The 14,903-nt window shown below is 47.1% G+C and overlaps 1 protein-coding gene across 1 annotated transcript in view; it reads left to right on the forward strand.

The window, feature by feature from the left end:
* SMARCA2 (SWI/SNF related, matrix associated, actin dependent regulator of chromatin, subfamily a, member 2) overlaps nucleotides 1–14,903 on the forward strand; it is a 171,003-nt gene that overhangs the window by 3,143 nt on the left and 152,957 nt on the right. Inside the window, exon 2 of the mRNA XM_040620135.1 lies at nucleotides 11,508–11,768. Within this exon, the coding sequence (XP_040476069.1) occupies nucleotides 11,544–11,768 (225 nt within the window). The 5' untranslated portion in view covers nucleotides 11,508–11,543. The remainder of the gene's footprint in view (nucleotides 1–11,507; nucleotides 11,769–14,903) is intronic.

The following is a 14,903-nucleotide window of genomic DNA, read 5'->3' on the forward strand; positions in this document are numbered from 1 at the left end:
AAAAAAAAAAAAAAGTTTGGCAGGGCGGCGAAGTAGGGAGGGGGGGTGGGAGGGGGCGGCGAGCTCCCGTGGCTCGCGTCTCCGCGCCCTCGGGGCCGGCGCGAGTGTGTCTGCGCGTGAGTGTGTGTTGTGCGCGCCGGGGCCAGTGCGTCGCGAGCGGAGGCGCGGGTAGGCGCCGGGAGCCCGGGGAGGACCAGGCGAGGTTTGGTGGCAGGGGCTGGTGGGGGTGGCGTGTGCGTGTGGCTGTGAGTGTGAGTGTGAGTGTGCGCGCGCGAGCGGCAGAGAATCAGGAAGTCACAGCAGCGAAGCGCACACAGACATGTTTGATCGCCGTGACATGACGCGCGCGAGGGAGGAAGCGGCGGCGGCGGCGGGGGCCGGGCCGCGGGCTCGGGCGCGGGCCTAGGGCTCGGGTGGGGAGACCCGCTCCGACAGCCGGCCGCGCCGCCGCCACAGGCTCGGCGAGCCCCGCGCCTCTTTTTGTTCCGCGTCCCCCAGGTAAGGAGCCTGCGCCGGCGCCGCCCGCTGAGTGCGGAGCTTTCCAGCTCTTTCCCTGCCGGCCCCCTCCGGTCTCCCGGCTCGCCTTTCCTGCAAAGTCAGGCAGGCGGGGGAAGCGGGCTCCTCGCCCTGCGATCGATCGCGTGGAAAACTTTCCAGCGGGAAGCACCGCGAGGGGGAAGAAGGAGGCCTTGCTGGCTGCTGTCGCTTGTCAGTTCTTTCTCCTCCGGGTCCGGAGAGTGGAGTCGCTGCGCCCTGGGGCTGTTGCACATTCAAACTTCGGGCCTAAACGTGCCTCCAACTCTCGCAGGATTTACTCCAGCAACAAAATAAATATTCGGAGTCGTCCATTTGGTCTTACCAGGCGTTTGGATTTTTTAGGAGAAGGAGATGGGCTTTGGGGAGTCGAGGAAAGTGGGGGGTGTTGTGCAGAATCCATTCCTTCTCTAATGTCTGCGCCGGGTGTTATGTAATTTTAGTAGCACATGGGTGCAAAGCCCACACTGGGCTTCTCTCCTCCTTTGTTTATATAACTTTTGGGAGAGTTTTGCAAGGTTTCGCCTTTTTTCCTTCCTCCCCAATCTGATGGACGTTGGTGCTTTTGAAACAACAAAGCGACCGGGGTTAATATTTTATGGAGAGGTGTCATCACTGTCTCCTGGTCATTAGGTAGACTGTATTCCTAAGTACGTGTCATGTTAGAGCATAAGGGAGGTATTAAGGATACACGTTTGTCTCCTGCATGGAGTGGTTATTTTTAACGTCTGTGCGTCATGAATAGCAGAGTTAAATTTTAAACTCCCGTTTCAAAGGACTTTTTTATTTACACCTGGTTGTGCCATGCTCCTAAGGAGCAGAATGCTTGTATGAACAGAAAGATTGTTGCTGGCGTGTGGAATAGCAGAGAATTTCTGTCTAACCATCTAAGACTCAGAGGGCCCTGAGAGCTGGACTAAAGCCATGCCCAATATTATGTGTGTGTATAGACACTCAGATGTGCACATTCAAATATTTCGGTAATATTGTCCATCGGTTATTTGGGGGGCCCACTGCCCCAGGCTTGTTTGCCAACACTAGACTTGGTAGGCATCCAGCCTACGTTGAGCACACTGGTGAAGTGTTAAGAGGTGTGGCAGGTTTGAATCCAAGTTGGTGCATTGTTATGCAAATCCAGACACACTTTCTCTTTTAGGGATCTAATTGCGCTTTTATTCTCCTGCACTTTTTTTTTTTTTTTTTTGTAAAGCTCCCTGACGACTCATGTTTGCCACTGGGAACAAGGGATTTGGAGAAACCTGTTAGGTACCCAGGATATTTATTGCAGTGGACTAAGGAAAAAATCCAAACCTGGGGACCAGGGTCCATTTACCTGATTGGAGACATTAAGCAGAGGTGCCTTGTGGGTAAAGAACACTGCGAAAATAAATTCGGAGTTTGGGGTATCAGAACCCTTGAAGAATGGCCAGAGGTAAGGGAGTGTCTCTTCAATGCAGCCTTTCTCTTATGAGTGACAGCAGTGACATCCCAGCTGCAGGACTAGCGGCTCTGTGGCGTCTCAAGAAAATATTCACCGCAAGAGTGTGTTCAAAGCAGCTTTAGATCTTTTCTTTTGTTCGGTTTTAAAGTGGCTTCTGAGCATTTCCGTCAAGTTTCTTGAAAGGTGCTTTGACCAACACCTGAGGCTTGGGATTGACACATACACACAAAAAAGTGCCCCTGCTTGTATTTTATCGCTAATGCTTGAATTCTGTTTAAGATATTTCTGACAGTATAACTGGAAAGTAACACTCTGGCAAATAATTATTCAAAACTTTTTGTCTTTAAGATGAAGATATTTACAGGCCAGTATAAAAGCATATTCCTTTCTCTCTAGGAGACCATTGTGATGCCCCTTATATCACTATAATATTTTGACATTTCATTTTAAAGGCTTATTGTGTATTAGAGCAAGACCATAAAAGAGAAAACTTTCTTAAGCTATAAAAGTGGTGGTATCTTCAGTGTTTTCGTGGCTTTTTTCTTTTTCTTTTTCCCCTTTAGAAGTCTTTCTTTGTAAACAAGGCCTTTGTTTGTCAAACCCCCCTAGGTCAGCAGCTTTTTGATACTCCAGAGAAATAATAAATCACGATTTGTGACATCTTGACGTGCCGCCACGAGAACAACTGAATTATCACAAATATAACGCCAGGCAGTGTTTGCCAGCACTAACCTATCCAGGGAGTGTTGATAGGACCAGATTTCAACCAGCACAAGTTTTGATTCCCACTGTTTGTGGTCAAGATGATTTTAAGGGGAGCCACAGACAATTTGTTGCTTAACATGAGTGGACTTGGAGAACTCCCTGTAAGTGAGTCACTTTTCTCTTCTGCAGTATTTCTGGTGAACAGATGAGAACATTTCCCTAATGGGAAAGCCATATCTTGGAGCTGCTTCTGATTTTTCTCTTGTCACTTTTTTATGTGAAAGAATGATCTTCTGAATCACTCCTTGTCCTTAAATGTGTTCTGTAGATTGGTTTTGACCAACAGAGGATGCTGGATTTTCTGTCATCTCTGGAAGAGTTTGCATTATGGAACTTTACTCTCTAGCCATTTAAGCAAGTCTTGGGTCATTCCGTAAGTAGTTGGGAACAGAAGATACGAGTGGTGGTAAAGTTATTTGGTAGGATGTTTATTTTTTCTACATAGATGTTTATTTTTTCTACATAGAAAGTCATGACTTTGCATTTACCAGGGAATATAGAAGTCTAAAACTTAGTTCTGCCGGAATCGTTATGAAAGTCAGAATATTTATTTTGAGGTTATTTATCAGCAAGTTAAATGGGATCTTGCAACGTGTCTTTGGAAAACTTTACAACCTTATTACTGTTTATTATGACTGGTTTGTTTTTCATGTCAATATAGTCCTTTTCCTTGAAAGTGTTCAGGGTACATTAGAGACTTTAATACAGGTTTTAAAGATACAGTGAAAGATGCTTGAATAATTACACCTTAGCAAAGCATATAATAAGGCTGATGAAATTCAGGAGCCCCCTAGCTGGGTTTTTAGGGTGTTGGATAGAAGCATCGTTTAATCTTAATTATGAGTGAATAACTCATTAATTCACTCATTTGGAATGATGGTTTAGATACGGAATACAGGATTTTGACTGAAGTACTGACATAAGTGGCGCCCTTCTGGACTTCTGGATTTATAACACGTTATTATGTAATTAAAGCTATGAATTGTGCTGGTTTCTTTGTTATGTAAGACTTTCAGAACATTCACACAGTTATAATCAGGCTATATGCCTGTATCATGTAAAACCTTTAAAAATCACAATATTCTATTGTATTTTTAGGCACGTAAGCATCAACTTAAGCATCAGTCTTACACCAAGACGTTATCTACAGCCGTGCAAGCACTAATGTTTTAGAAACTTTTTAGAAACTGACCTAATCTCAGTACGGGCCGACCCTTTTGTGAATTGTCGAGTGGAACCCCTAGGAATTGAAATACGTTCCAAGTTTAAAAAACATTAAATATAATTATAACTCCCCCTCCTCCCCCTTTTTTAAAAGCCGAATTCAGAATTTAGAAATTTAAATTACCTAAAAATAGAAAACACATATCTGACCAAAAAAGATAGGGATCTGTTGTTCTGTGGGTTAGCAGTAGTTCAAGGGGAATTCTCTATCAGTTTGTGTTTGTGTTTCTCTTGTTCAGGATGATTATATATTTCTTCACCTACTCGATGTGGCGTATTCCAGTTCTTACGATCCCACTGGAAGATACGTCATTGAACTTGGAAAGTGAATGTACACGAGAAATGGCCTCTCCCCTCTGCTCCCAGCGCTTTTGAAGTGGGCAGGTGTTTACCTTTGTCGTATCTTCACGTCCTCTCTGCTTTGCTGCTGTGTCGTATTTATCCATGTGCTAAAATGCTCTTAAGCAAAGCCCATAACTGTGTAAAAAAAATAATCTACAATTGCGAATTGGTGTTTTAAAGGATATACCTGAGCGTATGGCAAACCGCACAGGCCTCGTGATGTAGGGAGAGGTGGGGGTGAGCTGTCAGGGATCCATAGCGTAGCCTTGTGGCCAGAAGAGGGTGGGGTGGGGGAGGTGGAGTGCCGATCGTCAGAAGAAAATCCAGAGATCACACGGACCCGTCTGAAGAATCCACGAGAAGACATTTGACCTGATTGCTCAGGGAAGAGGTTCTAGTCGGGGGGAATTTGCAGAAGACAATGTCGGACGTGGTAGAAAGACTTGCTACCCAGGCTAGGGCATGACGGTTTTATCCGGTGCGTGTTGGACGCTCGTCTCAAGTTTTGAACGAGGCAATTCATGAGCAGAAATAGTTTCGATTCATCTGTGGATTCCAGTCCGGAGTGGGTAGTGAAGCCATTGAAAGGATCCTTGCAGTAATACACCTTTTTTACACCTTGGCTCACAGGGTGTCTTCAGATGTGATATTTTACTTGATTCATATCAGAATTGCTGTTGTAGCCGGCGACAATTTTGCCTAGTTTGCAGATGGAGAGCTCAAAACTTGAAGAGCTCAAATGAACTATGGTGGTGATTTTTTTAAAGGGCGTGTTAGCATGTAAATGGCCATTATCCATTTTAATTGCAGTGAACTTGAAGGGTTCCTGCTTGAATGTCTGTGGCTACTGTGAAAGCCTGGGCAGGTGGGGCATATCAAAACCCGGCCGTCATATACCTGGGGTTCCTTCAGCAAAGAAGGGTGGAGCTTTACGACGAAGTCATAGCACGCCATCTCAGCCAGAAGAGTTTTTAAAATATGTATTTCAGACTCACATTTATATGTTTAATGTGTAAATACAATTAGCAGACAGAGAAGGAAGTGGCTGTCATCGGTTCTTATCAGCATCCCAGATGAGATTGCCTTGCAAAGGGGCCTAAGAGAACCTAGGAAGGAGGGTTGTATGTGTGAACATACACAAGATAGTACACGTGGGGGGGGCTGAAAGTAGCTTTTGTTGGTGTGGTTGGCACGGTTTGCTTTTGGCCAACTGCCTAGGAGTTTAGGTTCAACTAAATGTTGGAAGTGATGGTGACCCATGATAACCTTTGTAACTACCGTCGTCAGTCCTGCGTTAGAAGGATGCCCTGCCCTAGTGTTTTTCTGGTACTTCGGGTTTTCTCGTAGGCACCCTCCTCCAAAAGCCTTTTCCTTGGTGGAAACGTTGGCTGTCCTCATGGAGGAGGTCCTGGGATTGTATCACAGGTAGGCTCTTGTAAGAAGGCAGCCCACCGTCTCGCAGGGTGATAGTGTTAAGTGCCAGGTCCCCGAGTATCCCCTGGGGATTGCAGGGGGATGGGGTGGGCAGGAGTGAGCTGCTGCAATGTTTGTGTTCTCTTTTGTCCCACACAGAGCTGCCGCCAAGCCTTGGCCAGGTCTGACTCTGGGCAAGGACAGTCCCAGGGCAGGTTATTTAAAGGGAGGGCGGCAGCTAACATCATGATTTGTTTCCTTGGCCCTATGACGGAAAAGTTCGCAGAAGCCTGACAAACAGAGCACCATTTTTGAATCTGACCCCCTTTTAAAACCTACTTGACTTTGAATGGGAAACTGACAGGAAGCACTAGGAGGAAAACGTCTTCCAGGCTTTTCTAGAGTTTCGGGTCCAGTGACGTGTCACGTTGAACTTTAAGCCCAGCATGGTTTTTCCCCGTGGCACAAGTCGCAGTGTGCGCTGTTGAAGGTTGCAGTCCCAGATCGAGAAGGAGGAGGGCTTTTGGTCATGTTTCACCATCTATCCAGGCAACCTTGGTGTCTGAAAAAGAAACTTCTGGTAGATTTATTTCCTTTATCTTCCCTGCTGTTCTTGCCCACGCCCCACTCCCCCGTTAAGCGTAGCCGTGCTTCTGTTCCCGTCAGAGAGATGTTGCTACTTCTTGTAGGGGAATTATCAATTCTTTTATACAGAGAGCTACACAGAAAGCGAGAAGCCTTTCAGGTCAGGAGATGTTCTGAATCAGCAAACAGACATAAAAAGAACCCTTATCTTAACTATCTCCTGAGCCTTGCAGCTCTCCCGCAACAGCCAGAAAACTTTAAAAACACGGAGCTATTCCTGGGGATACGCGAGGGGCCCAATTTTTATTTCTAACATTCCGCCTTTGACCCGTACCCCGGTCTTCCTATAAGCCCAGCCGTGATAAAATGTGCGGGAAGGCCAGGATTTGCCCACGCTTCCTCACCACGTTTGGTGAGGAGTTACTAAAGAGGCGCTGTCTTGTCCAGGTGGTGGTTTCCCCCCAAAACCCCTTCTGTGACTAGAAAACATAAGACGAAAACATGCATCTATTTATTTGTTTGGTTGCTTGGTTTTATTTACGTTTTCTTCTTGGAGGCCTAGCTGAAAGGCCACCTTCTCCAGGAAGCCTCCCCGCATTCCCTCTTCCTTCTTCCACTTTCAGGCTGCAAGTAGTCTCTCCTGCCCACCTTGCTGTAGCCCTTCTGGTCTTGCAGGAGTTTCCGTTTGTTCCCAACCCCCCCCCACCCCCGCTGCTATTTATGGAAGAGTCCCCTCTCCCTGTCAGACTTGCAGAGCCTTGGGGTGTGCCCTCGGGGCCTTTCTGTGCATCCTATCTGCCCTGTGCCCAGTGGAGATTCAGGACAGCTGGGAATAGATAAGTGAAACGGGCCCTCTGGACATTTGATTAGACTTCACGACCTTCATCCATGACATCGTGTCCACCTCCTACTCTCTCCAGGGCTTCTCTTCACTTCTCTGTCCCTTCACAGATTGATCTGGCATCACAGCCAAATCCTAAGCCTGGCAGAACCGCCCTCCCATTGTTTCCGCCTCGGCTTCTATGCCCTTCTATTTGCGTTCCTGGTTCCTGCACGTGGTGGGTCTCCAGCCGGGGGCGGGTGGGGGGGGTGGGGAACCCTCCCCCCGGTGGACGGCCTTGCCTGATGGGTGTAGTGGCTCAGCCCTGGGCTGGGACAAGAGATGCGGAGTTCCACTGACAGAAGGGACTTTGGGCCAGCTGCGTGGTCCCTTCCTGACTTCTGCCCTCACCTTTTACACGGGGATGGGACAAAACGTGTCCTCAGCTCAGGTCACTCAGATGACGGTGAAGCCCATGTGGGTGTGTTTAAATACACCGCAAGGGTGGGGTCAGTGGTATTCCAGCTGATGGCAGTAGGACAGGAAAAGGTGTATGTTTGATCCCGGTTGTCATGGTTAGACTGGCGACCCTTCGAATTCCAGGAAGTTGGACTCCCTATTTAATATGCTGATGGGTGTGCTGGGGCTCGTTCAGCTAAGGAGAGAAGGAAGGAGGGAAGGTGTCTGCGGTCGTTGCAGCTGTGGGAAGCTCCGAGGACTTTTATTTTTTAAAAACACACACTCCCCAGTTGTAAAGGCAGGGTCAGGATGCAGAAGGAGACAGGGTGTACTGCTGAAAATGCCTTGGCCAAGAACACAGCGGCCAGCCCTCGGGGAATGCATTACGGGAGGACAGGGACTTGCAGTGCAGTGCATAGGGGGGTCATTGTGCTTTATGCCCCAGTCCCCCCACGCCAGACACGTTTCCTTCATTCTGTCAGCCACGTAACTGTGGGACAGGCTGTGCTCTGCTGTGACAATGTACAACTCTCCCCGCCCTACCTCCCAACACAAAAGAAACACAGATTTTGAGTGTTACCTTGTGCAGGGACCTCCTGCTGGCACCCTGCTCTGGTGATCTGAGCCGTCCCCTCCCCGGTCCCTGCTGTGCCCACCACCATCACTGCCTGTTTGATTCCTAGGGACACCAGTGTGTTTGGTGAAGGAGAAGCTGAGCTGGCCAACACTGGACTTTCAGCCTCAAGCGCAGTAACTTAGTAATGCCCCGCGCCTCTGCCCGAGAGCTGCCCCGCTTTGTAATTTACATCCCGAGTTGCTCCCCGCTGCTGGAAAGTCTGGTTATGTGCGCGAGCTGTACGGCGAAGCTGCCAGCAAAAATGCAGAGGGAGGGCTAAGAGGCCAGGGCTGTGACCTGCTCTGTGAGAGTCACTCCTCTTCAGGGTACCCGGGTGCTGGTGGCACGGCGTGAATCCCGGGACAGCCCACATTCTGCCCCGTGAACGCCACCGCACGCAGGATTGGAGCCTGTTCTCGAGATGCTTTGAGTCCTGGGTGCACAGGTGGGGGAAGCCTTCAGATACTCTTTTCTCAAGCCCAGAAGAACGTAAAAGGCTCCACAGAGGAAAAGCACTCTGTCCCGGGACCCAGGGTTGGTGGTGGTCCCGGACGAGAAGATCTGGACACCCAGTCAGAACAGCCAGAGTGTCCCATTCCCAAGCTGGACGATCCTCCAGATTCCTGCCCTTTCCTCGCACGGGCCAAGTCTCCTCATCTGCTCAGCGTGGCGGTTTCTCTGAGCGTCTCTCTTTCGTTAATGGTGCTGCTTTGTGGACTCACGCATCAGGCCCTTGCACTGATGCTTCAGTTCTTCCTCGGGAGTTTCCTCTACAACACGTTCCTGTGTTCACATCCCTGCAGTACCCAGTACTTTTCCATTCCCCCCCCCCCGCATCTGTTTTCCCCTTTAAGAAGCTTTTTAGGAGTTGCCTTGAACGAAAAACGAGGAGCGTTTTTATGGGACAACATACACGTAGTCACAGCCTTCTGCCAGATTCCCCGTGAAAGTGATCGCAGAGGCACGAGCGAGGATTCTGGGACAACGTACGTTAAAACAGAAAATGTGGCAAGTGGGGACTGCCAGGCTGGGTATTTGTATCTTCATTGTTCAGACTGGTGGTGGGTTACCGGAATAGCTATTGAAGCCCATTTCAAGGTAAACCATAACAGGAAGTAAGCAATTTCCTTTTATTCACTAAAAAATAAAGGGGTGTATTACTTTGCTGATACACATGAAAGAACATTAAAACTTGTAGTACCTCTGATTGACGTCAGCTTCCTAAATTTAAGACGCTGACTGAACGAGCCTGTATGTGAGGGGGTGGCATGCAAAAAAAAAAAAAAAAAAAGTTTAAAGAAAAAGTTACTTCCGCCTGCTTTGTTAATCACAAAGAATAAATAATAACATTTGGCTCTCTAGTGAATTCAAGGCTGTAATTCACCCTTGAAGCTGCCCTGGTGTTTCAGAAACCACTTCAGCTGGGTTCTCTGAGTCCCGTCTTGTATCAGCAAAACACTGTGTTATAATCATGCCACCGTAGCCTGTCATTGCTTCCCGTTTTAGCCCGAATTCATTTATCAGAATGGCCTAAATTCTTGCCTACCCTTCTTAGATTTCTTTATGTGAACATAGCTCAGGCACGGTTTACTCTCTAATTTTTTATTTATAAAATAACGGACGCTATTAATAGTTTGCCCTTGGAATCCGTGGGCAGTTCATTCAGATCTTTTTTGAGCCCTTACTACGCGCGGGCTGGAGGTGCTGGGGACACAGGGGAGTGAAGAAGAGTAAGACCCCTTCCCTCAAGGCCCTCACCTTCTGGAGACTCAGCAAGACGGGAGAGCAGGGGGCTGAGAACGGCACTAATGTGGGTCTTTATGTTTCCCCTCTAACCTCATTTCACGGTGGAAAGACCCCGGCTGTGAGTGGCTGGGCCCCTTTGGTTAATTCCCAGTCACTAAGTAGTGGGTAAGCAAATCACTGAGGGGGTCTCAGGCTCTGTTTTGTGAGGTTGACAGCAGAAAAGTTTTTGTGTGTCCGGATGCGTGTGGGCCCAGATAACATAAGGTCAGGTGTCGCGCTTGCTCTCGCTAGTGCTATTCACTTATCATTGATGGGAAACAGCTCATTTTGGCTCAGGTCCAAGATGCAGGCATACCCACCACCACCATGAGGCAGTTCCCCAGGGGAGGGGAGGCCAAGAAGTTTTGGAGTGTGGGTGATGGATTAGGGCTTTCCCGAAATTGGAGAGCTGGGGTTTTCTCACTTCGTCCGTGCTGGGCCCGATCCAGTGGTCACGGGTGTCTTGTCTGGGGGATCTTGGACCACAGAGAGGCCTCGGATGAATCCCTGGCCTCAGCTCTCCGAGTGGTCTTCAGTTCATGGGCCGGCAGGAGGCCCACCCTTGAAACCGGTTCTTCTGGGGCGCCTGGCTGGCTTAGTCAGTGCAGCGTCTGCCTTCGGCTCAGGTCGTGATCTCAGGGTCCTGGGACCCAGCCCTCTGTTGGGAATCCCTGCTCAGCAGGAGTCTGCTTCTCCCTCTCCTTCTGACCCTCCACCCGCTTGTGCTCTCTCTCTGTCTCAAATAAATAAAATCTTAAAAAATAAATAAATAAACCGTTCTCTTCTGATCACGTGCAGTACGGTGGAGATGGTGGGGAACATAGTGCTGCTTGCAGGCGGCGGCGGGGTGGGGGGAGGGGTGCTGCGCTGGGCCCGGAGCTGATACACCTGCCAGCACTGCATTTTGGTCTCAGCCAGTGGTTGTTCTGTGTGGGTATTTGGACCCCTATTTGTTTGAGTCCCACAGCCTCTGCCTTTCCCAAGATGGGTAATTCTCTTTCATTCTCCATTTCTGAAATTGTACTTCTTTCCCCCTTTTAACTGTCGGGAATTCTCTGTGAAGTTTCCAACGCTCATTTGCTTGGGAAAACGTGTCTTGGTTGGATACTTTTTCAGGGGTTTTGTGTTTTAATGGCTTTGGGGGGTTAATGACTTGTAAGGTGCCCAAGCCGGTAAGTAATGGAGAGCATCTGTTGACTTCGGTCATAAATTTCAAACTTGTTTAGAATTCTGCTTATGTGTTAAATTTGAGTTTCTCCAGTGGGTCTTTTTTTGTATCTTGGATGATTTATATCTTTCTGGGGAATCATTTAGAGTGTTTTTTTGTCTTTTAAACAAGTGGTCGTCATGAAGACTAGGGCAGATGGACATATGTCACACTCCCGCAAACATCTGGACGGGACAGGGCAGTTCTGTTTGATGTTTGTTGCAGAAATGGCACCATGAACGACTAACAACTGTTTCATTCTGATCTTAACATCATGTTTAAGACATTCCTTTCTCTTTTCTTCCTTCCAACTCAGTATCCCTCTACCGACTGGCAGAGACAGGAGAGGTCGATGTCCACGCCCACAGACCCTGGCGCGATGCCCCATCCAGGGCCTTCGCCGGGGCCGGGACCCTCGCCTGGACCCATTCTTGGACCTAGTCCAGGACCCGGACCATCCCCGGGTTCTGTGCACAGTATGATGGGGCCGAGCCCTGGACCGCCCAGCGTCTCACACCCTATGCCGACAATGGGGTCTGCCGACTTCCCACAGGAAAGCACGCACCAAATGCATAAGGTAAGAGTTTATTTTCTCGTTCACTCTCGTCTTCTGAGTCATGGATGGCTACTGTCCCTGATAACCCCCCCTCTTTTTTTTTCCTACTCTTGTTAATAAGATAATCAAGCAAGGTCTTTGTCTTATCTTGTGTGTTATTAAAAACGTACGTCCTGAGGCTCTGTCATTGTTACAGGTATTGTACAAGAATATCAGATCTTGGCTTTTCGAACAATACTGGACAGGACTTGCAGTTCTAACAATTAGGTTCTGTGATTTGTGGGTTGTGGGCTGTGGGCCTGGTGAGTAAGTGTATTCGCACATAAGTCTTGGTTTTTTTCCAACTGTATATGTAAAATAACACATCATCCATGAACGGACATATTGAAATTTATTCTTCCCTAAGAATGTTATTTATTTAAAAAAAAAAATAGATCCCACAGAGTGGAAAGAAAACGAGTCATTTGTGAAGGCATTTTTTTAAAAGGCTTTATCGAAAGGAAATAGTTTCCAGGGACTCCCTAAAAATGCACTTTGCTATCTCCTCTGTCAAGTGGCTTTATTCTGACTTTGGAAGAGGGCTGGGATTTTGCAGAGCGCAGGGCCATTTGTCTGTTTCTGGACTAAGGTTATAATAATCTTCTATTTATGAGGCTTGGATTGTTGCTGTAGGAATGATCCTATCAGTACAACTTGGCGTTAGGCCTTTCCCAGGAGATGCAAAGAAGAGAGAACTGCCTCTTGAGAAAGCCAGCCAGGTCCTGTGACAGTTTGCTTTGAAAGGGAGTCAGTAGCCAGTGAAAATCAGCGAGGCCACACCACACGTGACCTGCGGGTGGTGCCTGATGAGACAAGTAGAGGTTTTCCATGGTTTTCGAATGACGTCACAGGTGGACGAGATGGTGGGGCTGCCTCTTGGTACTAAGTAGGCGAACCGTGGAAGATCCTGGTTTTAAAACAGAACAATTACATCAAAAAAGAGCAAGTCTTTCCTCTAATTGTGAAGGACTGTAAGTCAATTTTAAATAGGGCATCGGAGCCCAGAAGGGAAGACCCTTTTTCTTTAATTTTCTTTTCGTTCCTTCCCTTTCCTCCTCTCCTCTCCTCTCCTCTCCTCTCTCTCTCTCTCTCTTTTTTTTTTTTTACAAATTTTGTTATTTGAAGATTTTTAAATCAGGAGGGTAATATATACGTATTTTGAAAAGTAAAACTGTACTGAGATAAAGAAAGAAACCGTTAACCCTGGCCTCACCCCAGGGAACAGCTTTGTGCTCACTTTTTATACCTGGCGTTTCTCCCTGTTCAGGGAGAAGTCCTGTGTAAGCTCAGGTAGGCATGTCATACGGGTCCGATGTTGTTTTGTTTTGTTTTGTTTTCCTTTTATCATAATACAATCATGTCATCACTGTTAATTACTCTTGAAACTTCCTCTTTACCTTTAGCAACATATGCTAGATACCCCCCATTGTATCCCCATGTTCTTGCTCTGCTTTTGGGGTTCTTTTTTTTTAAACACATTTTTAGCTTGTCAGGTATTTAGAGAAATAAAGCTGCTTGGCTTCCATATCATATTCTTGAGGAGACGTATTGAACATCTAGACATACTGAAGTCATTACATTGTCTTGTGTTCATATTAAATTAATTTGGGAGCTATTATAGGTCTGATCTGTCACTCGTGGGCCTTAGTCCAAGTGGGTTGAATAATTTCAGGACGGTTTCACGCTGTCTCACCTCCCAAATGAAAGATAAAATGTGAAGGGGAGATTTAGCTGACCTTTAGGATTATGTAGGCATTTGGAAGGTAAAAAGGTACGACTGAGGGTTGGGTCACGGGTATGTTTTTGCGCTGAGTTGTTTCTACAGGTGATTATCTCTTCTGATCCCTTCTATTTTGTGGCCTAGTGTCTTTGCCACATTTTCTCATATTCCACGCCCCCCCCCACACCGCTGATACTCTTTTTGTTTCGCTTTCTTTTGTTTTCCCGAGAGTTTGCATTTTTTGCTGTCCTGCTTTTCCTTAATCCCAGCCCCTCAGATGATTGCCCGCGTGGGGACGTGGTTAAGTGCCCAGAGTTCACACCTGCTGACCAGATGCCCTCACTCTCCCAGGGTCCTTTTACAGGCAGCTCAGTTCCTTGTCTTTCTTCTCCTCCTTCTCCCTCTGAGATTCAGCTTCTCGCTGTTCACCATCACTGGAAATAAATAAACAAGTGGCCTAAATACATCTGCTTGTGTTGCTTTGATTTCCTCCCTATTATTACTATTTAACAGACTCAGAGACACTCTTTATACCAAATTCTTCCCATTTTTCTTCTGAACATCCTCTTTATGGTAAATTTTTCCTCTTTTCAAGTGCGTGCTTTTGACTCTGCAGAAATTAACTTTCCTTTCTGTAAAACTGCAAACACTCATACTTTCTTGCCTGGAGTCATTTGGTTTCTATAAACTCCTGGAACTATTTCTTTCAGGCGGTTCTGAAAATTGCTCTTCCAGTTTGGGGAGGAATAGACTTTTCCTTTTTTTTTTTTTTCCAAACACATGCTTCGTTGCCCGATTCTGGATTGGATTAATGTCAACTCAGTGGCTCTTTATCGTGCGCCTGTTATGCACAAGGCCTCACATCCTGGTTCGAGTCCCTGTGATCTTGACTTTTTCCCCCCATCTCTGCCTTGAAAACTTTTTCAAGTCGTCTTCTCTCTGTGGTTCGGATTCACCCTCCGTACCTTCCTTCTCTGGCAGGACTCTGCTCCACCCCGGCTCTTCCTCTTTTCCCAACTGCCTGGAACTTTCTGGTTTCAACTTTGAAACTTTCCATATAGTTCTTTCCTCTCTGATGAAAAAAATGACCCCCCTCCCCCCAAAAAATACATCATCACAGACGTTTCAAATAGCCTTCCTTCAGACTTTGGACTAACTTCAGCCTGCAGCAGGTTTCAGAACTTACTTAAGAGGGTAGGGAAGAATTACTGACATTTGGGAGCAGGACTTCATTTTTATTTGTAGGCAATTGACATTACACACACACACACAATCCAGCTGTTTAAAGCCTTAACTTTCGACTTATGGATAGTTTTGCTGACCCTGTTGGTGTAGTCTTAGTTTTTGGTCCCTACCTATAAAGTATATGTAATACATGACAATACAGGTAGTCTAGG

This window comes from Ursus maritimus, unplaced genomic scaffold, assembly GCF_017311325.1.
Source record: "Ursus maritimus isolate PB19 unplaced genomic scaffold, ASM1731132v1 scaffold_34, whole genome shotgun sequence".
NCBI classification, from domain to species: Eukaryota; Metazoa; Chordata; class Mammalia; order Carnivora; family Ursidae; genus Ursus; species Ursus maritimus.